Here is a 23,135-nt window from a genome sequence, read left to right as displayed (position 1 = left end):
CACACACACACACACACACACACACACACACACACACACACAAAATGGAAAGAATAAACAACAATTTTTATGCAAGAAATCTTACGTCCTCAGCATGGAAGCTCGTAAAATCGTAATTTAGAGAAAAAAAAATCCGAATTGTGAGACGTAAAATCGGAATTCAGAGGAAAAAAAAAAAAAGTCAGAATTGCAAGATTTGAAATCATGATTCAGAGAAAAAAGTCAGAATCGTGAGAAAAAATGTCAGAATTATGAGTTTATATCTTGCTATTTTGACTCTCAGAATTGCAAGGAAAAAAGTGAATTGTAAGGCGTAAAAATTTGAATTCGGAGCAAAATGTAAAATTGCAAGATGTAAAAATTAGAATTCTGAGTTAAAAATTCAGAATTGCGAGATTTAAAATCATGATTTAGAGAAAAAAGTCAGAACTGCGAGACGTAAAAATAGAATTCATAGAAAGAAGTCGGAACTGCAAGAAAAAATGTATTCTGAATTTATATGTTGGAACTCTTTTCTCAATGTCACAATTATTTTTTTTGTTTTCTTATCCTGTGGTGGAAATGGGCTTCCATAATACCTTTCATTTTATTAAAACATTTTTTTTTAATTTCTGCGTTGCCAATATGCATTGAAGGAATAACAAACAGAAACCTGTTTACACTAATGAAGTCTAAGGGTACAATTGCGTTGAGATTTACATTGCAAGTGCATTACAGTGAACATGCTTTTGTTTGCTTTCTGTTATGAGAAGTGATGGAATTATTTTCTGTGATAATTAATAGAAAGTTGCATTTAATATTTCTTTGATAGTTCTTTTTTGTTGTCCAAACGGAGTCTATCAAGTAATGTAATTGTGGCCTAATTGTAAGCTTAAATGTTGAATGATTGAAACAAATTTTTATTTGGATAAAAATATTTGACTAATAGCAATTCAATATTTAAAACCAGATACTAATCCAGCAGATTGTGTGTAACTTGTCAAAGCCACCCTGAATGTTATCTATACACAATATTTTCATCAAATAAACAAAGATAGAGGAGTAAAACAATGAGAAGAGACGATCATGCATATATAAGATGATCAGCGAAACCAGACGAGACTGAAACATTAAAAGAACTTTATAGAAAAACCTTCACAAAGGTTACCTTCGAAGCCGAACTTTCTGCTTTCTGCACCAGCGAATCGGAAACAAAATAGCCATTAGCCAGCTTACATGAAAAACTTTAGCCTCATGCTCACAGCTGCACACACTTCAGCAAAGCACATTTACAGAAACTGTGAAAGAGGAGTATCAGGCTTTATTCTGAAATACTTACGAAGTCTGGGAGATGGCAGAGACTCATCAACTTCTCCTTTGAATCCTAAATGAAGTATCACACATAATGATAAGACCTTCTGTTTTTCTGTTTTATCAAATAATTGGAAAAATGTTCTTTTTATGATCCTTTTGAAACCATAACAACCCATTTTTTTGACCAATTGCTTGAACTATTCCTTGTGATGAAATTGTCAGCAATATTCAAATTACTATTGGTACATTTCAGTCACATGACTTTTTCATATATATCACATATTTAACAGGTCAAAGTAATGGCGATGAATACAAAACCACAAGAATGTAGATGCCAAGAAATAAATAAACCTTACAATTACTAAAATAGATTAATAGGACATCTATTCAAGACAACAGGAAGTCTTGAAATCCTGCGTATTAATTAGATGCTGTATTGATACTTTTTAATAGACTACAATTCAGGACTTTTTTGTGAAAGTTTAGGTGATCACTGTCACGTTGCACACACACACGAGGAACGAGGAGACGCTGGAGAATACATTTAACAGGACTTTACCACCAAGGAACCAAGGGAAACGAACACAGGAAGACGTTCAACAGCAGACAGAGAACTTGGGACTGGGAACACTTTTTATACACACACAGGAGGAGGGGATGACGAGACACACCTGGGAGCAATGAAACATCAAGGGAAACACCTGGGACAAATGAACTAAACTAATCAGGACAGGAACAGGAAACTAACCAAATAAGGGCATGGGAAGGCACATGGGGAGCAGGACACACACAAAACATGGAACAGAGTCTGACAATCACTAGATGTTCTCTGTCGGTCAAAAGTTTGGAATAATTACGATTATTTTTTAATGTTTTTGAAATAAGTCTCTTATACTCACTGCATTTATTTAATCAAAATTGCAGTAAAAACAGTAATATTGTGAAATGATCTTCAGAAATCATTCTAATATGCTGATTTGCTGCTCAGTTAGTATTAATTAATATTTGCACTTTAATAATATTTCAAATTATTTGATATAGTGGTTCTTATTCATATTAATGTTGAAAACTAATTTTTTACATTATATATGTCTTTACTGTCACTTTTAATCAATTTAATGCATTTTTACTGAATTAAAGTATTAATTTCTTTGTTTTAAAAATAACGTTACTTTTCATGGTTTCCACAAAAATATGAAGCAGCACAGATGTTTTCAACATTTCTGAAGATCATGTGACACTGAAGACTGGAGTAATGATGCTGAAAATTCAGCTGCGCATCACAGGAATAAATTACATTTTACAATATATTCACATAGAAATCATTTATTTTTAAATTGTAATAATATTTCACAATATTACTGTTTTTACTGTATTTTGGGGCAAATAAATGCAGCCTTGTTGAGCAGAAGAAACTTCTTTCAAAAACATGTATTCCAGACGTTTTGACCGGTAGTGTTGCTGCTATGGCTGTTAATGTTCTCATTAGGAAGATTTTAGGATGATTCATTTCAAACCTACTTTTGACGACAACAGAAGCAAAAGCAGAGGTCTCGCCCTTGCTGTTCATGGCTGACACACGATACTGTGCAGTGTCATCGAAGTCACACCTGGAATTACAGACAGACATGTTGCACACATGACCACTGCATATCACTGTAATTGCTTCAAGAGGAAGAAATCCATGTGCTCTCACTTGTTAATCTCCAGGGCGTGGACGCTGTAGCTGCTCTCCACTTTGTACTTCCCTGGCTTAGCCATTGGATCAATGCTAACATTGTTCTTGTACCTAAGAGAGAAGAACGGATTGAAATACTATGGGATAATGTAGTGCATCAGAGCTTTTTGACTGAAAAGTAGAGGCTGAAGGCCAAGTTCATCCTCCAGAGCATCTCAATCCAAATCCAAATGCACTGAAAAAAAATATTGCTCACTCAGAAATTGCTAGTGCATTTCACAAATATTGCAAAGAAATGGCACGTAAAAACGACTAGAAATGCTGCATTATGCATGCTAGGCCAGTAGTTGGCGATGTTACTTCGTAAAGAACACGTAATATGTATGCGCTTGATGTCACTGTTTCACAAATTTGCGTTTTTTTGTAGTTTACATGGAGGGGATAATGGTTTTATTTTCAAAAACGTAGACTTTGAAACCCGTTTTCAAAGGTCTTCAGGCCCCTGAAATGTCATGTAAATGAACGGCCAAAAAACACAAAAAGTTTTCTGTTTTTAGTTGAAAACGCCCCCTGAATCAGTCAGTTTTGATTTCATTCAGCAGTAAATGAAGTACAAAAGGAGAAGACAGGGGGTTTGTCCCACGTTATTATAGTTAACTAAAACTAAAAAAATGTCATTACTTGAAATAAAATAAACTTTAACTTGAATAAAATATATAAAACTAAATTTTTTTATTTCAACTTTTTAATTCAGTTTAATTTTATGTACTAAAAAAAATTGTATAAAAACTACATGGACAATAAAAATCACAAAACCAATGTATGAAAATGACAAAAACACATTATGTAAAAATAAAACAGAAAATATTCAGAAAAAATATAATAATAAATATAATAGTGTCTCAGTCATACTAAAATAACACTGCTTATCACATTATAATCTTGATGTAATGCAACCATCATACATCTGTAAGCATGTGTGTTTGTGCGTGTGAACTCACCACACGACGCGTGGTTCAGGCCATCCTGAGATGGTACAGTGCAGCCGCACACACTGTTTCTCCCAAACAGTGTGGGATCGTGGCTTGATCACAAACTCGGGCGTGTGCATCAGGCTGTCCTCGTTCAGACGCTTATGGTACTCTTCGTTCTCATGGATCTGAGGACATGCAGCCATTCATATAGTGTTTAGAAAGTGGCAATGTTTTTTGGTCATAAATGCATTACGAGCATGCTTTAAAAAATGTAATGCATTTATGACCAAACGCATTACTATGTCAAGATGCAAACTTCCCAAAGGAATGTTCTGCATTCAAGTTAAGCTGAGAATATTTCGACCAATCCATTGATTTGTAAAAACAACAACAAAAAACTGTATACAGTCATTTGTTTACAACGGAAATCTAAAATGCGAGGCACTGCAATGGAATAAACATTAAAATACACTCTTCTGAAAATATAACCACAAGAATCAATCATTGTACATGTTACGTGAGATTAGATAGAATTATTACTAACCTTGTTTGTGCAAATTAAATATTTCTGCTTCTGTCATAATTATCCCTTGTGAAAAAGAAGTGCACACTAAAAAGAGCATTTATTACGGAAATTCTATACTTTAAAAGAATATACTTAAGTGTGAAGTGAGTGTAATGTTTTTAGACACTTAAAAGCATGTTAATTGCAATTAAATGAAAATGTATTATAGGTTAAATTTATATTAACTGCAGTTAGCTGAACTAAAGAGTGCTTTTCATGACCCACTTAAGTAGGACTTAAGTACATTTTTATATGTAATTATATAAAAATTTCTTTTATATATTTCTAATTTCTTTTATTGCTTTCAAGTATGGTTAAAGTACTGCTGAATGTACTGTCAAGGACTGATGTCATTTCAATCATTTTCAATCAATTCAATAATGTCATTTCTATTGGAACTATTGTAATTATACATTTGTAATGATTCAGTTGCCATATAGTACATTTAAGATATATTTTTATATTTTAAAATATAATTTGAACAATTTAAAATTTTAACAAATTAAAATTATAATCAAATACTTTCCATGTGCTTTAGTATGTTGGTCAACACATCAAAATAAGTGTACTTTAAAACATGACAAAAGATTTTTAAAGCATAATTATTTAAAATGTATTTTAAAGTAAATTGTTTAATTTTACAGTGTGCACTTTTTAAAGGTGAACTTAAGTGTGGTAAGAAACAGTTATGAAAATGTCTCTTATGAAACAGTTATGAAGGTCACTTAAGTGACCTTTATTTCATTAATATTATCTGCAATTAAAATTTTTTATATATATTTTAAAGACTACAAGTGCACATTTAAGTGAACTTCTTTTTGACAAGGGATGTTAAGGTGATTTGCCAAAAGATGATTTACAAAGAGAAAATCCACCCAGAGGAATTACAGTAATGCATGGTAAACATGAATGTGACTTCTCCCATTATAACAGATTCACAAAATAGCTGTACAAAATGTGTTGAGCATTCATAATGTGTTCATTAAAGGAGCTGCACGTAAGTTTTTGACTCTTCTAATGCATACAAATACTATAATATGTTTGCAGATATTTAAGAAACATGCTAAGTTAACATACTTGTTTATCTGAAAAACAATGCTACAGTCAGTTATTCTCCTTTGAAAATGTGCGTTCCGGGCCGGAATGTCAGTCTCTGTTTTGGTTTGTGAAACCCGCCCACTGCCAGTTTATGCAATTGTATTTCGGCACCCCGGGTTGCCAGTTGGAGGAAAACACCGCGTATTTCATTTCATGCATCGTCAAATGCGCTCGTTCCTGGTGGTGTCTCAATCTGGCAACCTGCGTGTGCGTCAAGTCTGAGGAGGAGGGGCCGTCTCCAATATTTATTAAAAAAACCCTCTCCAATATTTTGAATTTGGACTGCAATACCTAGTTCAACCACTCGGTGTCAATCCTACATACAGCACCTTTAAGACTCAATCTGTTCAACACAACATTAATCAGGATCAAGTGCCTTCTTACAAGTCATTGGTTTTATTTGTCCAGTCATGTCAGTGTAAATATAACCTCCTTGAGGATTCCCTCAGCGATCAGCACATCACTTGTCGACAACAGTAGTTTCATAGTCACTTTAACACACACCACAGATTAACACACACCACACAACCACATAAAACATTACAACCCTTGAAATCCAGCACCACGGTGGCACGATTGGTTGGCACCAGGATCAGAACTAAATAAAGTTTGTGTCGTGATACTTTCTTGCTCTTTTTCTATCTAAAAATAGGGAACATACAGTATGCTTGAGTTTAATAGAGTTCTTCAAACCCTGCAATCAAAGCAAACCCAAATGCATCTCCTGTTGCACAATTAGTTCAAAACAATAAAATTCTCATCTTCGAACAATAAATCAGTTCAAACAATAAAAATCTCATCTTCGAACAATAAATTAGTTCAAACAATAAAATTCCCACCTATTCACTGAATGTGTAATTTTACCTTCGTGTTAAGTAACATGGGCAAAATCAGTTAGCAAATGTATGAGTTTGTAGTTATAAAATGTTAAATCATCAATTGTTGCAGCACTACTAAAAATTATCTTCATTTTCTGAATAGAATGAGTGTCAATTTATGTCTGTATGGGATGTTTTTTGACTGTTTCGTCAGATTATGACTGTTTTGCCCATCAGATGTACAATCTGAGTTACCATTGAAGTCCACTGAGTTATGTGCTTAAGTTTAGTACACAGGGTTAGGAGATTGTTCAAATAGTGATGCTTTTCTACACTTGTGAAAGAGGGCACTTAATTGTACTGAATGTGCACTTGAAGTATACTTCAAATCTTAAAACTATATATATTTTTAAAAATGTATTTACAGATAATATAATATTGATGAAATAAAATGCCACTTAAGTGACTTAAAGAGGGACACTTTTATGACTGTTTCTAAACACACTTAAGTACACTTTTAAAAAGTGCACTTTGTAATAATGTCAAATTGAAAGCTTTACTTTAAATCAGTTTTAATCTTTTGTCTTGCTTTAAAGTTGGTACACTTATTTTGATGTGTTGACTAAAATACTAAAGCACATGTAAAGTGCTTGATTATAATTTTAACTGTAGTGTTATTCAATATTACATTTAAAGTTAATATTTGTATGCACTACATTGCAACTTACAAATGTGTAATTACAAATATATTTAAATACATGACATACAAGTTTCAATAGAAAATACATTAAAGTATAATTTATTTACCATAAATGCTTGTTCATATAAAGATGTACTTAAGTCCTATGTATGTGGGTCAAAAACGTACTCTAAAATTCAGCTGTTTCCATTTAATTTGCATTTCAACTATAAAAATTGCATTTAATTGCAAATAAAATGCAGTTAATGGTAGTAAAGTATTTCAATCAGTTTGCACCTAAGTATAATCTTTTAAAGTATATTATTTCCATACTAAGTATTCTTTTAATGTATGTGGTTCTTTTCACAAGGGTAATAAAGCAAGAGAGCTGTCAGAGCCGTGTTGTAGCTCAGTCCAACAGTTTGTAGTTGTTAAAATGTAAATTTAAGTGAGAAGTGTTGAAGAGAAATGTATAATTAATCTCTAACCACAACAGCAGTAGTGAGTTATGTGTTTAGGAACAGGACTAGGATCTCCACTGACCCGCTTGCTAAGCGAGATGCGCTCTGCAGACTCCCTCACGACGGTTCTGCGGGACTTGTGTTCGATGCGCTCCGACTCCATGCCTCTAGCGAAGAGGTCACGGCGAGCCAGATACCCGGCGCTCTCTTTTGCGCGCGCTTCCTCAGTGTCTGATAGGCCGCTTTCAAACTCATGACTGAGGGGGGAATTATGTAGCATCACATTCACACACACCACTTGACTTAAACAAAGCAGTGCAGCATAATACAACATATTACGTCACATACAATACATATACACAAGAGTTACAAACAAAAAATTGAATCACATCTGTGTTCTTTGAGAAAACTTCCAAGACCTTACTATAGCAACCTCACATCCACCCTTAAAGGGACAGTTAACTCAAAAATGACAATTCTGTCATCATTTACTCACCCTCAAACACAAAAGAAGATATTTTGAAGAATTTTGGTAACCAAACAGTTGCTGGGAAAAAAAATAAAAAAATACTGGCTCTTATGAAACTCAAATTCAAAGTATTGGAGCGGGTTTTTTCCACCCGGCCCCTCCTCCTCAGACTTGACGCACACACAGGTTGCCAGATTGACGACACCAACAGGAACGAGTGCATTTGACGATGCATGAAATGACTACCATCAAATATTTGGTTACCAGCATTCTTCAAAATATCTTCTTTTGCATTCAACAGAAGAATGAAAGTCATACAGGTTTGGAACAACATGAGGGTGAGTAAATGATGACAGAATTTTCACTTTTTTTTTAGGTGAACAATCTCTTTAATATAAAGGTTAATTGCAGCAAATTTTCTTACCAAGAGCCATTCTGGCTATATTCCTGAGAGGGCTGAATGTTTCTTCTCAATGTTAAATTATAGGTTCCGTCAAAGGCTATCCCTTGTAAAAACAGAAGTACACTTAATTGTATTGAATGTGCACTTGTAGTGTACTTAAAATCTTAAAAGTATATTTAAAAAAATATATATATACTTTAGTAGTTGCAGATAATATCATGTTAATGGAATAAAAGGCCTCTTAAGTGACTTAAAGAGAGACACTTTCATGACTGTTTCTTAACACACTTAAGTACACTTTTAATAAAGTAATGGCATCAAAATTAAGTTTGATCTTAATGTGCATTTTACATCATGTTTTAGTAATCTTTTGTTGTTCTTAACAGTACACTTATTTTGATGTGTTGACTAACATACTAAAGCACGTCAGAATTTATATTTCTAGACACACTTAAGTACACTTTTAAAAAGTGCACTTTGTAATAATGTCAAATTATTGTTAAATCAATGTTTTAATCATCTTTTATCATGTTTTAAATAAGTGCACTTATTTGAAGTGTTGACAGATATATTAAAGAACATATAATTTTAACAGTAGTCTGTTATTCGATATTACATCTAAAGTTAATATATTGTACTAAATTGCAACTTCATCATTACAGATGTGTAATTACAAATATATTTAAATACATGACATACAGGTTTCAATAGAAATGACATTAAAGTATATTTTAGTTTCCATAAATGCTTGTCAGTGCATTCGGCAGCACTTTAACCATATTTTAAATACAATAGAAGTAATTATTAAATTACATGTACTTAAGTGGGTCAAAAGACACTGTAAAGTTCAACTAATTTCATTTAATATAAATTTAAAATATAATAAATTTTCATTTAATTGCAGCTACTAACATGCAGTTAAGTGTCTGAAAACATTACATTCAGTTTGCACTTAAGTATGTTCTTTTACAGAATATTATTTCAGTACTTTTTAAAAGTATGCTAAAGTGTACTTCTTTTCACAACAGTTAAAGAACAATGCTAAACCGTTTCTTCAATGGGATCTGACTGTAATATGATACAGTATGTGGATACTTTTTTTTTTCATTGTAAGTGTATAGGGCTATAAATAGGATATTATTGAAGTGCTTGCTAATACCAAACACATGCTAACAATAGAAAACATGACGTATGGAACAGCTTCATGTGTTTGTTCCAACACTAACAAAACCCAGATTGTTTCTTTACCTGCCCCTGAAGATGGGCACCACATAACCGATGATCTGGTTCTCCTTGTCCATGGCCAGATAGGTTGGTTTGGCTCTCTTGGGCAGAGGGCTCAGCCCACCCTCATCTAGAGCTGTGTATGTGGCAGCTCTGATGCTGCAATGGTGCAGAAATTGCAACATATACACACGTGTGAGTATCCAGCACTTAGTTCACACGCTATTATGAGTTTTAGAAGGGGTGTGGAGTCATGAAGAAAAGATGTTAGGTTGAAAAACGTCTAAGATTGCAGATAGTTAAGGGAGTGAGTGGGAAGGAGGTTAATCACCTCAGTGGTCCTGCATTACAACAAATCACCAATAAAAGCTTCCTCAGTGCTCAAAGGTATGGAGTAGTAGAACCTTGCATCAGGTTCAAGGCACTGGATCTACAACCTCCTATATACACACTCTTACATCTATCTATAAACTTTCACATTCACTGTCTTTCAATGGGATGCTTTTTAGTGGCCCAATCTCCAAAAAAAAAAAAAAAACTAAAAAAACATTTGAGGAATTTATTTTCTTTTTTTCTACTCCTTACTAAACAGATAAAAAACAAACAAAAAAAAAAACCAGCATATTTCAGGATATAGTTACTGGATATTCAATCCTTAAGTGCACTTAATTGCTTTAAATTCACACAAATAGCGTATGTCCAATTTTAGAAGTATATATTTTTAAAACTCTACTTGCAGATAATATAATAAAATAAAAGGCCACTTAAGTGACTTAAAGAGAGACACTTTCATGACTTTGTTTCTTAAGTACACTTTTTTTTTTTAAAGGGCCTTTGTAATAATGTCAAATAAAAATTTACTTCAAGTACATTTAATCATTACATTTAATAAACATCATGTTTTTATAATCTTTTGCTGTGCTTTAAATAAATACATATTTTGATATGTTGACTAACATAAAGCACACGTACTTGATGATTAATATTACATTTAAAGTTAATATATATATTAATTGTACTAAATTACAATTTGATCATTACAAATGTGTAACTACAAATATATTTAAATACATGACATACAAGTTTCAATAGAAATGGCATTAAAATATATTTTAATTGACCATAAATGCTTGTCAGTATTTTCGGCAATGCACTTTTAATTATTTCAAAGACAATAGAAGTAATAATGAAATTGCATAGAGAGATGCTATTAAGTCCTACTTAAGTGGGTCAAAAAAAGCACTCTAAAGTTCAGCTAATTGCATCTAATCTAAATTTTAGCTATAATACATATTAATTTAATTTAATTAACATGCAACTAAGTCTCCAAAAGCATTACACTGAGTTCATACTTAAGTATATTCTTTTAAAATATATTATTTCTGTAATAAGTACTGTTTTTAAAAGTATCCTAGAGTGTACTTCTTTCTCACAAGAGTTAATAGATATTCAGCATTATATTCAATGTGAAAATAAATTTAAGGCAGAACTTGACTCAATATGGCAAGCATGATATTAAATAGGTTGAATTTGTTGTGTTATAGTATACGTCATTTGTAAGTTGGAATGGGTAAAGGTATCCACTAAATGAAACTGAAAGCTTCATTTCTGACCTGCGTGTATTCTTTTCTGAGTAATAGCAAACACAAATCAGTGTTCATAAGCGAAAAAATCCAGTGCAACACCCAAAGCAATACCTGACGCTCACCACCAGAGGACCAAATCACCTGAGTACTGACTCGCTCCAGTCAGCTCATTTGTTCATTTATTCATTTATATTTAAACACTGCGTTATCCTCAGCTGTCCGTCAAGTCTTGTTTTCCATAAGACTGTAAATCTGAGCCCTGTTTCCCTGCTCCTTTGTGTGTATTACCATCCCACTTACTCTTTGGTTTATACTGCTCGGATTTACATAGTGTGTGTGTGTGTGTGTGTGTGTGTGTGTGTGTGTGTGTGTGTGTGTGTTTGCATCCTGATTCCTCTGCTTCTGGTCCGGATTTATATAGTGTGTGTGTGTGTGTGTGTGTGTGTGTGTGTGTGTGTGTGTGTGTGTGTTTGCATCCTGATTCCTCTGCTTCTGGTCCGTCATTACACTCATGCCTTTAGATGACATACACCCTTCATATATCCTTCACATATCACTATCTTCTCCAGGCCTCTCACAAGTGTGTGTATAAACAGACATTCAAGAGTTCAGGAGAGAGAGGCTGGGGGGCACTTAGGACCGTTAAAGTGATCCAAAACTAAGACCGGGATTGGACAAAAACTGTATCCCCCTAGCATGGAAAAACTTTCAGTTTGCCACATTTAGCAAGACAATTGGGAGCATGTGTATCATTGGATAACATGATTAATGGCACAGAAACTGAAGCCTGTGAGCCAACCTGCCATCCTGTGACACTTCATATCCTGCTTTAATCCTGTACAGCACAGCAGCTCATAAAAGCGGGATCTGTTCAGGCTAAAAACAACTGTTTCAACAAGGTCTGTGTTTAGCATTCAGAGCATTTGTCCACAAAATGATAACAGCCAAACAACAGATCTGTCTGTACACTCTTAAAAATAAAAGTTCTTTATTGGCATTGATGGTTCCATGAAGAATCTTAAACATCCATGGAATCTTTCCATTCCACAAAAGGTTCTTTACGGTGGAAAAAAGATTCTTTGGATTTTTTCAGATGTTCTTTACACTAAGAAAAATGGTTCTTTTTAGAACTGTTCACTAAAAGGTTCTTTGGATAAACCAAAAATGGTTCTTCTATGGCATCACTGAGAAAACTTTTCTCTTTAGGAACCTTTATTTAGAAGAGTGTATCCTGGTTATGCAATCCACACCCTCTTTTTCTAAATTGCCAAAAATGTCCGGGGTTTTTTTCTTTGTTTTCCTATTGTTTTCATACTTGCCAAAGGTAATGACTGAAAAGTACACTCTCAGAAAAAAAGGTACAAAAGTTGTCACTGGGGTGGTACCTTTTCAAAAGGCACACCTTTGTACCAAAAGAGTCCATAATGGTACCTTAAAGGTACATATTAGTACCTAAATTACATATTAGTACCTAAAAGGTACAAAAGTGTACCTTTTGAAAAGGTACCGCCCCAGTGAAAACTTTTGTACCTTTTTTTCTGAGAGTGTAGTTTGACCAATAGCGTGCAGGCATTCTACATAACTGACCAATCGTGGCATGTGAGAAGGCGGGATCTACAGAGAACGGACAAAGCAATGCAAATATGCGTATATATAATGTACAATGACTGTAGAGAGCACATCAATAAAGGAAAACAAAGACAAACTTGGACATTTTAGGCAAAAAAAAAAGAGGAGTTAAGTCACCCTAACTTTGGAATTGGATGGATTTGGAAAACAAGTGCTCAATAACACAACACAACCTGTCTTACATTTCTATTTATTCATTCTGTGTGCACTTTTATCCAAAGTGACTTAAAAATGAGAAATATAACAAGCTATTCATCTCAAGAAGCAGTTTGATAAGTTTTGCTAATGTACAAACTTTCCAATTGTACCAGTTGTCAGATTTGGAGGAAAACAGTCTAGAATAGAGAGGAAAGAAAAGAACAGTGAACAGTTAAACTAACTAAATTAACTCTTTTCTTGTTATTTTATTTGGCACAATTGTCAAAAAAAGACTAAATGAATTTCTGAAACTATATTAAAACCCAGGATGGCCATATTTTTACATTGCATTTCTCTCACAAAAATTGTTTACATGTCTCATTCTGTTCCTGCTTTGCTGTGTGTGTGTGTGTGTGTGTGTGTGTGTGTGTGTGTGTGTGTGTGTGTTTGCATCCTGATTCCTCTGCTTCTGGTCCGTCATTACACTCATGCCTTTAGATGACATACACCCTTCATATATCCTTCACATATCACTATCTTCTCCAGGCCTCTCACAAGTGTGTGTATAAACAGACATTCAAGAGTTCAGGAGAGAGAGGCTGGGGGGCACTTAGGACCGTTAAAGTGATCCAAAACTAAGACCGGGATTGGACAAAAACTGTATCCCCCTAGCATGGAAAAACTTTCAGTTTGCCACATTTAGCAAGACAATTGGGAGCATGTGTATCATTGGATAACATGATTAATGGCACAGAAACTGAAGCCTGTGAGCCAACCTGCCATCCTGTGACACTTCATATCCTGCTTTAATCCTGTACAGCACAGCAGCTCATAAAAGCGGGATCTGTTCAGGCTAAAAACAACTGTTTCAACAAGGTCTGTGTTTAGCATTCAGAGCATTTGTCCACAAAATGATAACAGCCAAACAACAGATCTGTCTGTACACTCTTAAAAATAAAAGTTCTTTATTGGCATTGATGGTTCCATGAAGAATCTTAAACATCCATGGAATCTTTCCATTCCACAAAAGGTTCTTTACGGTGGAAAAAAGATTCTTTGGATTTTTTCAGATGTTCTTTACACTAAGAAAAATGGTTCTTTTTAGAACTGTTCACTAAAAGGTTCTTTGGATAAACCAAAAATGGTTCTTCTATGGCATCACTGAGAAAACTTTTCTCTTTAGGAACCTTTATTTAGAAGAGTGTATCCTGGTTATGCAATCCACACCCTCTTTTTCTAAATTGCCAAAAATGTCCGGGGTTTTTTTCTTTGTTTTCCTATTGTTTTCATACTTGCCAAAGGTAATGACTGAAAAGTACACTCTCAGAAAAAAAGGTACAAAAGTTGTCACTGGGGTGGTACCTTTTCAAAAGGCACACCTTTGTACCAAAAGAGTCCATAATGGTACCTTAAAGGTACATATTAGTACCTAAATTACATATTAGTACCTAAAAGGTACAAAAGTGTACCTTTTGAAAAGGTACCGCCCCAGTGAAAACTTTTGTACCTTTTTTTCTGAGAGTGTAGTTTGACCAATAGCGTGCAGGCATTCTACATAACTGACCAATCGTGGCATGTGAGAAGGCGGGATCTACAGAGAACGGACAAAGCAATGCAAATATGCGTATATATAATGTACAATGACTGTAGAGAGCACATCAATAAAGGAAAACAAAGACAAACTTGGACATTTTAGGCAAAAAAAAAAGAGGAGTTAAGTCACCCTAACTTTGGAATTGGATGGATTTGGAAAACAAGTGCTCAATAACACAACACAACCTGTCTTACATTTCTATTTATTCATTCTGTGTGCACTTTTATCCAAAGTGACTTAAAAATGAGAAATATAACAAGCTATTCATCTCAAGAAGCAGTTTGATAAGTTTTGCTAATGTACAAACTTTCCAATTGTACCAGTTGTCAGATTTGGAGGATAACAGTCTAGAATAGAGAGGAAAGAAAAGAACAGTGAACAGTTAAACTAACTAAATGAACTCTTTTCTTGTTATTTTATTTGGCACAATTGTCAAAAAAAGACTAAATGAATTTCTGAAACTATATTAAAACCCAGGATGGCCATATTTTTACATTGCATTTCTCTCACAAAAATTGTTTACATGTCTCATTCTGTTCCTGCTTTGCAAGTGGAGGTGCTAAATTTTAGGCTAACTGAACAATATGGATATCCGACTGCAAAACTATAGGAAGAGAAGATAGTGGGCATCTATGCAGCTCTGAAAAGGAGACAGTTTCATTTGCAACTATTATTTTTATCCTTTGAATGGAAGTAATTGACCATTTTTTTGATACAATATAGTGGAAAACATTCATGTATTTAAATAAAAATTGTGCATTGGCAGCCTGTTGGCACCTTGTGTCTGTGTCTAGATAAAAAAGTGAACTCTGCGAGTATGTTATTAAGACCGTTTTCATTGTGCTATAAGAATCTAATCAAATACACTTTAAGCATCTGCTCTCTCTTTAACTCTAAATCCCACACACATACACACAGTGCAAATGTAAATGCATAATGCATGTGACACACATAACAACATCTCCTTCTGTACACACTATAAATACACCATGACATCAAGAACACCAAATGAAGTGGCGAGTTATGTTATGAATGCTATTTATATTACGACATGAAACCAAGTGTTGAAGAAACTAATTAAATCATGACTGAGCCTTGCAAGATTTCAATTTGTGCAAGTTGTTGTAAGATTCTTGAGGCTGCAGTTACATTAGTCCCATTACAAGACACACAACTTACGCTCTGACATTCGGAGTGACCCAGTAAGCAACTGCCGGGACAAAAACGAGCCAACAGTCACGTGACCAGAGGGAGTACATCAAACAAAATACAGGCACAAATCCAAACCACAGAAAGGCCTAAAAAGATTCACAGCAAGTTTTGATTCAAGAAGCACTCTAGGAACCAAACTTAAGTGGTAAATACTGTAAATGTCTGACTGTCAGTCATTAAAACTCAACCAAAAGTCCTCTATATTGCGATTTTTTTCCCCCAACTCCAATGACAATATTCTGTAAAAAAACAAAAAAAACAAAACAAAACACCAATATACCAAAGGTAAAGCCAGTATACCAAACCCATATATCATGAAGGTGAGTGTGATCTGTCAACAGTGTCAACAACAAGCACACTGCATGCAGAAAACACATATAAACTGCATGTTTTAAGGATGGTTTTGGTTGAAATACAGATTAGACAAAACAAGAGGGACAACAGTAGTGGGTCATTTTTGTGTTTGGGTGAAGGATAAGTGTATTATAAGGCATCAGGAAGAGCTGGCTGCTGGAATGGGTTCAGGTTATGGGACTGGGAAGGATTTACTGTTGATGTGATGGACCTCTCCATGCTCTCTTACCCCTTGGTGCTTTTGCTGCTATGTGAAGAGTAAGTATTAGAGCTCTGCTGGTATTGGCTGATAGCAGACTCTGTCTCTCGGCTACGGTAGCCGCGATCATAATGGCGGTGGTGCTTCTGGTAGAACGGTATCGATCCTGACATTGTCTTCAGTTCTCAAGCTCTTTTAGTCAGAAGATTCAAAACTTTCTATCAACACATTAAATATGCGTATTACACCCAGTGATTTGTCAGTAATAATTTCACAGGCAAGATTTATCAGTGCTTTAACATCACAGTCAATTTTTCAAATTAGTCTGTGAAAATATTTGGTGCATTTTTATTTTGGAATTCCATTAACATTGTTTAATAAAAAAAACTCTGTTTGTTTGTTTTTGTAGATTTTTTTTTTTACGGCAATACAATCTGACTTTGATATCTAAGTGAACTTAAAATATATATATACAAAGTTCAGCCTTCATAAATAATTTCTGAACCATAAAGAATTTTTAGTCATCAGCTTTACCATGCATATAAGTAGCCTATAATTATATATATATATATATATATATATATATCAGCAGCTCTAGCTCTAGCAAATACAATAAAACCACACTAGTATTATGACAGCAGTGAACTTTTTAATCAAATAGTGACTGCAAGGTTACACTATTCTCAGGACAATATTTTTAATGTTAGGTTGTCACGCATTTATGGTATAATTTAAAACAGTTTATTAATTATATTATTTTCTATTGGCCAAAACTATGGTCGATGTTATGTTTGCATGTTGTCATGTACAGTTTTGCTGTTTCATAATTGTTTTGGTGTTTAAATATCGCGGAAATAGTCTGTACTTCATTCTAAACGGGCCTTTGCTGTGCAGACGGCTTTTTAAATATTAAATCAGTATCAAGAAAGCATCCTGTTCCCATTGCCACCCCATGCAAAGTGACAAGTTAAGTAAATCTATTTTCAATCCTATTTTTGTTGTTGTTGTTCAGCGCTAACCTCAGTCTTTCCTATAGCTACGGGTTTAGAATGAATTGTATAATCCACAAGATTCACAAAACATCTTCTATTTCACCTGACAAGCTTCGTGCGTCCATGCAGCGGATCATCTCACCTTGCCAAAGGTCTGCAAACAGCTCAGAGCCGGACCGCAGAGCAGCGCGTCAGGAGCCCAACCAAGATCCAAATCCAAGCAAAGACGCAAACTGGCGCGGCGCTGTGAACGGGAGCTGCTGTCCACACAACAAAAATAATATTGGCGATGGCAGGAATGTCCAAGCGACTCTCACGACCTTTTATGGCGACAGGGGCCGTTAAATATAGCCGTAGTGCACAGGAGTATCGGCGCATTTACACTGCGCGCTCTGTACCTCATAATGAGTTAAATACACTGGTGTTAGTTTATATGGGTGTCATTTACAGTATAAAAAAAAGTATGAATGTTTTTGGCTATTACATAACAAATAGCCTAACCAAGTGGCGTTTATTTAGTGAATGATATCCCTTACGAAAAATACGTTTATTCAAGTGTGCTATTAGCATACTTCTTTTAAACTAAAAAATAGGAAAGTATACTTTCAGTCTACTTTTTATGTACTTCTCATAAATGTGCTTTATGTACTTCTCAGAAATGACATTTAAGTATACTTGGCTTATTCTTAGAAAAAGTCTAAATAAATTTGAACTATAGCCTACTTGTGCTCCGGGAATCCATGTTTTCATTATTATACCATCATCAGACATAAAACAGCATCAAAACTGTGTAACGTTATGGAATAAAATGTCGACCAATGAAGAGGTAATAATTACTGTCAAGCTTTGGGGTGTTGATCGACTTTATCTACGTTTTGATTATCATTCTGAATCCAATTCATAGTTTTTTTTCAGTGTTTATTTCTTTATTTTTTATTTAGGAAACTTATCCACATTCAAGTGTTTAAAAAAAGAATGCATGAAAAACAAAAAAAATCAGAAAAAAAAGAAAAAACAGGTTTGCGTTACATTCTAAAACATGCACTGTTAAAAATGAAGACAAAATGTTGTCACACATGGCTGTTAAATGTTCGTGGAAAATGTCCATATTTAGGGTTAGGGTGATGAACAACATGTCCAGTAAAGTTTTCTACAGCTTAACCAGAAATCTCCTGCCTGGAAAAAGTTAGTACACCCCAACAGTTATCCCTGCATAAAATGCCTACGATTTAACTCAAGTCAACCGATTACTAGAACATCATTAACAATAAATGCCAAACCTTATATAAATGTCAATAAAGTCTGGTTTTGTCATAAGATTTGAAGTGGTACTGTCATGCAGGTCAAAAGAGCTGCCTCAGAGTCCTTCAGAAGGAATTAATGTTGGAAAGGGTTTTAAACCCACTTAAACACTATATTCATAATTATAATGTTCTTCTTCTACTTCTTCTTCTTCTTGTAGAACTAGAATCAGTTTTGTAAAAAGTTTTTAAAGAAATAGAGGAGGGCTGGAGCTTCAATCTGACCATTTTTGAGGTTGGTCTTCCAAACCCACTAGCGCCACCAATGGGTCAAATATGTTTACGCTATTAGTTTTAGAACTGCTTGGTTAATAGTTGTGAAAATTGGCACAGAGATAAAAGAGGGTTGGAGCTTCAATCTGACCATTTTTGAGGTTGGTCTTCCAAACCTTCTAGCGCCACCAGTGGGTCAAAGTTTCACTGATATTTATGCTATAACTTTTTAACTGTTTAGTAAATAGTTGTGAAAATTAGCACAGCGATAGAGGAGTTGGAGCTTCAATCTGACCATTTTTGAGGTTGGTCTTCCAAACCCACTAGCGCCACCAATGGGTCAAATATGTTTACGCTATTAGTTTTAGAACTGCTTGGTTAATAGTTGTGAAAATTGGCACAGAGATAAAAGAGGGTTGGAGCTTCAATCTGACCATTTTTGAGGTTGGTTTTCCAAACCTTCTAGCGCCACCAGTGGGTCAAAGTTTCACTGATATTTATGCTATAACTTTTGAACTGTTTAGTAAATAGTTGTGAAAATTAGCACAGTGATAGAGGAGGTTTGGAGCTTCAATCTGACCAATTTTGGGGGCTTTCTTTCAAACCCTCTAGCGCCAACAATGGGGCAAATTTGCACTGATGTTTATGCTAATAACTTTCGAACCGTTTGGTAAAAAGTTGTGAAAATTGGCACAGAGATAGAGAAGGGTTGGAGCTTCAATCTGACCAATTTTGTGGTCCGTCTCAACCTTGTAGTGCCACCAATGAGTCAAAATTGCACAGATTTTACATTAAGACTTTTGAACTGTTGGCCTGCAAGGCACCAAATCTCTTGAACAAAGTCGAAAGCAAGGCCATTTCAAGCGAAAAAACTTTATCAGATACAGATAATAAGGGCTTGAGAGCACCTCTAACACCACTGACAGATCCCAGACAGGAATGTGATTCAGGCGAAAATGCCAAAGCCTGTAACACATGAGAGACAAAAGAGTGTTACCAGAGTCTTATCATCTACTCACTCGCCCTCATGTTGTTCCAAACCGATAAGACTTTTGTTCATCTTCGAAACACAAATGTGGATATTTTTCCATTTCAAAATTTCTGTTTCTGTCCACTGAAAGTCTATTCACCCAAAACACTGGTGCTGCAAAAACTCCATAAAGACATTGTAGAAGTAGTCTTCTGAAGAGACACAATTGCTTTATATGATTTAACAGATTTAATTTAGGCTTTTATTTACATATAAACGTTGATCAACACACATAAATAGAGAACATCTAATATGGTAAACTGACGCTCAACACGCACTTGCTTGACATGTGAGAAGCAATGCGGATTCTTCTCGCGTGTCAAGAAGGTTGAGATCGGGTTCATTTGATGTCAGAGTCCGGCAAGCAAAGGTGGAGGGGAGCCTAGATACTTATTGGGTCCACTGTATGTATTTATATTATACAAGCAAACTATACTTTTCCGGTTTGTCCATGGAGAAATGGTTAGATTACCTTTATAAGCCTCTGACCTTGTTTTCCAAGGCCTTTATCTCAGCTGTGGTCTGGACTAACAATAGCCATGTTATTGTTATCCCCCCTCACATACAACACATACCAGCAACAATGTGTGTGTGTGTGTGTGTGTGAGAGAGAGAGAGTTATTTCTATGGGGTTTTTTTTTTTTCTGCAGGCAGTCTGGCACCATTTATGCATATCTGTTAGACCTGCGTGAGACATTACAACATGCCTGCCACTCAAGTTTGGAATAATTAAGATTTTTTAATGTTTTGAAATAAGTCTCTTATGCACACAGAGGCTGCATGTACTGTATTTGATCAAAACTACAGTAAAACAGTAATATTGTGAAAATATCAATACATTAATTCATGCAACTATTTTCTATTTTATTATATTTTAAAATAATGCTTCAGAATCATTGTAAAATGCTGAAGTGTTACCCATAATACCGAATTACATCATTCTTAATAAAATGAACATTGTAAACATTGACCATTTTGTCCAGTCTGTATCTCTGTGTCGTGTAATGGGTTCGCTGTTTAATATGTTTTGTTTTAGAGGAGTGGGCGTGGCCTTTACATAATTATGCAAACAATGGGGATCAGTCATTTTAGCTATCCAAATTGCGGATGCATGTTTTGTTTTTATCCGTTTAAAACTCTTTTTATCATGATGTTAACTGAATGTACAAAAGCAAAACGGTAAATTCCAATTAAGAGCAGGAAAATATGTGTAGCCTACATAAGGTATACCTCATTAGATTGAGTGAATGCTTTGTAGTTTAGAATCAGAATCAGAATCAGAAAGAGCTTTATTGCCAGGTTTACACATACAAGAAATTTGTTTACAATCATACTACAGCTCATCTTAAACAGAATGCAACTCTCCTAAACACCCGGGTTGTTTCAACCCATCTTTGGGTCAAATATGGACTAACCCAAATTTTGGGTTAAAAATGTGATTGAAAAATTTGACCCAAAGTTGGGTTGAAACAACCCAGCATTTTTTAGAGTGGAGATTAAGCAGTAATGCATAAAGTTCCAGTTATGTTGATGCCAATCAAACCAAAAGAGAATAGGCCTACTTTTCCTGGAAAAGCGTGCGTTTGTGTGTGTGTGTTCAGACCAGCTGCCTGTTTATGAGACTGTTGTTGTCATGAATATGCCTGTGTATTTTCGTCTTTGTAACAGTGTTTGGAAGAACACACGTTTGGCTGACCCTGGGATTGTAGCATGGGTTTAACACAGCTGCTGCATGGCGTCTTCTGCAGAATATATGAAACTACAAGCCTTTCACTTGCCTTTGTCACAAAATAAATTGCATTATACAAAAAATTATTTATAGGGATATTTATTTTTTCATATGTCATCATTTTGAATGCCAAATCAATTCCGTCTTTTAAAACTAATGTATTACACACGCTTACAGCACAAGTACTCTCTCTTGTGGCCATACAGTATAAAGCAATGCTGCATACACTCCTGATTATGAATGGTAGTGCATAACAAGTGTCACGCCCCTGAAGGGAGCACACAGGCCTACTCAGATTTTGAGACTGAATTTTGGATGCATCTTCTAAAAAAGATATTTATATCATTGAAGTTGCATGGATTTGGTGGCGTTAACACCGTGGCAGAAATCACACATGCAGGTCTAAATGTACTCAGTCCAGCGTTATACTTCTCCAAACTCGACTTTTTCCTGTGGGACATAAAAAGGATTTTTATTAAAATAAGATTTTGTCAATATAGTTGCAATCAATCAGTCAATCAATCAATCAACAAACAAATAAGTAAATACATACATACACCATGCACCTGATTCTTTGGACATGTATGATGCATGCTTATAGTTTACAGTTCAAAATGTACACTTTTTAATGTACTTTCACTGTAAAAAAACAAATAAAATAAATATTAAATCCACTTGAAAATCGTTCAATGGCTGCATCCCAATTTTGTACAACACAGTAATAAGTTCATTGGACTTTATATTATCTATTTGAAGTGATTCAGAAAGTCAAGTTTAAACTCCATAAAAGCGAAGGGAGTAGACGCAATTGGACAGACATTTGTCCAGTTATGTTAAATTTATGGAAATAAAGATGTTGTTATAATGACAGACACTTAGGCTAATTCATTTGAATTCCATTTTAACAGCCTAATAAATTATTTAAAATAATAAGTCACCTTTGCTTTGATCGCTGAGGGCTTACAGACAACATATTGAGGCTTTTTTCAATGAAGGTTTACATACAAATATTTAACTGTAAAGTTACTTTGATACAGTTTAAATTTTTGAAAGCATTTTTGATTATTTAATATATATCTATATATCTATATCTATGCACAGTGTTGGGGGTAACGCATTACAAGTAACGCGAGTTAATTAGTTACTTTTTTATGGAGTAACGCAATATTGTAATGCATTACTTTTAAAAGTAACTTTCCCCAACACTGTCTATATATATCTATATCTATATCTATCTATCTATCTATCTATATATATATATATACATATATATTCCACAGTTGTATTGTAATTTTTATTTCAAAATATATTAGGAGGTCATTTAGAGTTTTTTTTCTCTCTCTCTCCAGGTAGGCTATGTATGATAAGCATTTTTTTCAGTCTCAATCAATCAATCAATAAAAGTTACAGTAACCATGCAATAAATGTTACGTCGCCTCACGCTGAACGTGAAAAAACAGATTTTAGCCCTTATATGGTCACGTTTAAGAACGATT

At 34.5% G+C, this 23,135-nt stretch overlaps 1 protein-coding gene across 1 annotated transcript in view; it reads right to left on the bottom strand.

Annotated features, from left to right (window-relative positions):
- Positions 1 to 17,683, bottom strand: part of LOC107675393 (myomesin 1b) — a 40,380-nt gene extending 22,697 nt beyond the window's left edge. Inside the window, exons 1-9 of the mRNA XM_016469704.1 lie at positions 17,509 to 17,683; positions 16,405 to 16,592; positions 9,687 to 9,821; positions 7,649 to 7,823; positions 3,973 to 4,130; positions 2,990 to 3,082; positions 2,815 to 2,903; positions 1,319 to 1,363; positions 1,148 to 1,171 (exon numbers count right to left, since the gene is read on the bottom strand). Coding sequence (XP_016325190.1) covers positions 1,148 to 1,171; positions 1,319 to 1,363; positions 2,815 to 2,903; positions 2,990 to 3,082; positions 3,973 to 4,130; positions 7,649 to 7,823; positions 9,687 to 9,821; positions 16,405 to 16,547 — 862 coding nt within the window. The 5' untranslated portion in view covers positions 16,548 to 16,592; positions 17,509 to 17,683. The remainder of the gene's footprint in view (positions 1 to 1,147; positions 1,172 to 1,318; positions 1,364 to 2,814; positions 2,904 to 2,989; positions 3,083 to 3,972; positions 4,131 to 7,648; positions 7,824 to 9,686; positions 9,822 to 16,404; positions 16,593 to 17,508) is intronic.
- Between the last annotated feature and the right edge of the window lie 5,452 nt (positions 17,684 to 23,135).

The sequence above is a fragment of the Sinocyclocheilus anshuiensis genome, unplaced genomic scaffold, assembly GCF_001515605.1.
Source record: "Sinocyclocheilus anshuiensis isolate Anshui unplaced genomic scaffold, SAMN03320099.WGS_v1.1 scaffold1081, whole genome shotgun sequence".
Lineage (NCBI taxonomy): Eukaryota > Metazoa > Chordata > Actinopteri > Cypriniformes > Cyprinidae > Sinocyclocheilus > Sinocyclocheilus anshuiensis.
Note: the sequence above shows the minus strand (reverse complement) of the source record. Positions and strands in the feature narration are given on the sequence as shown.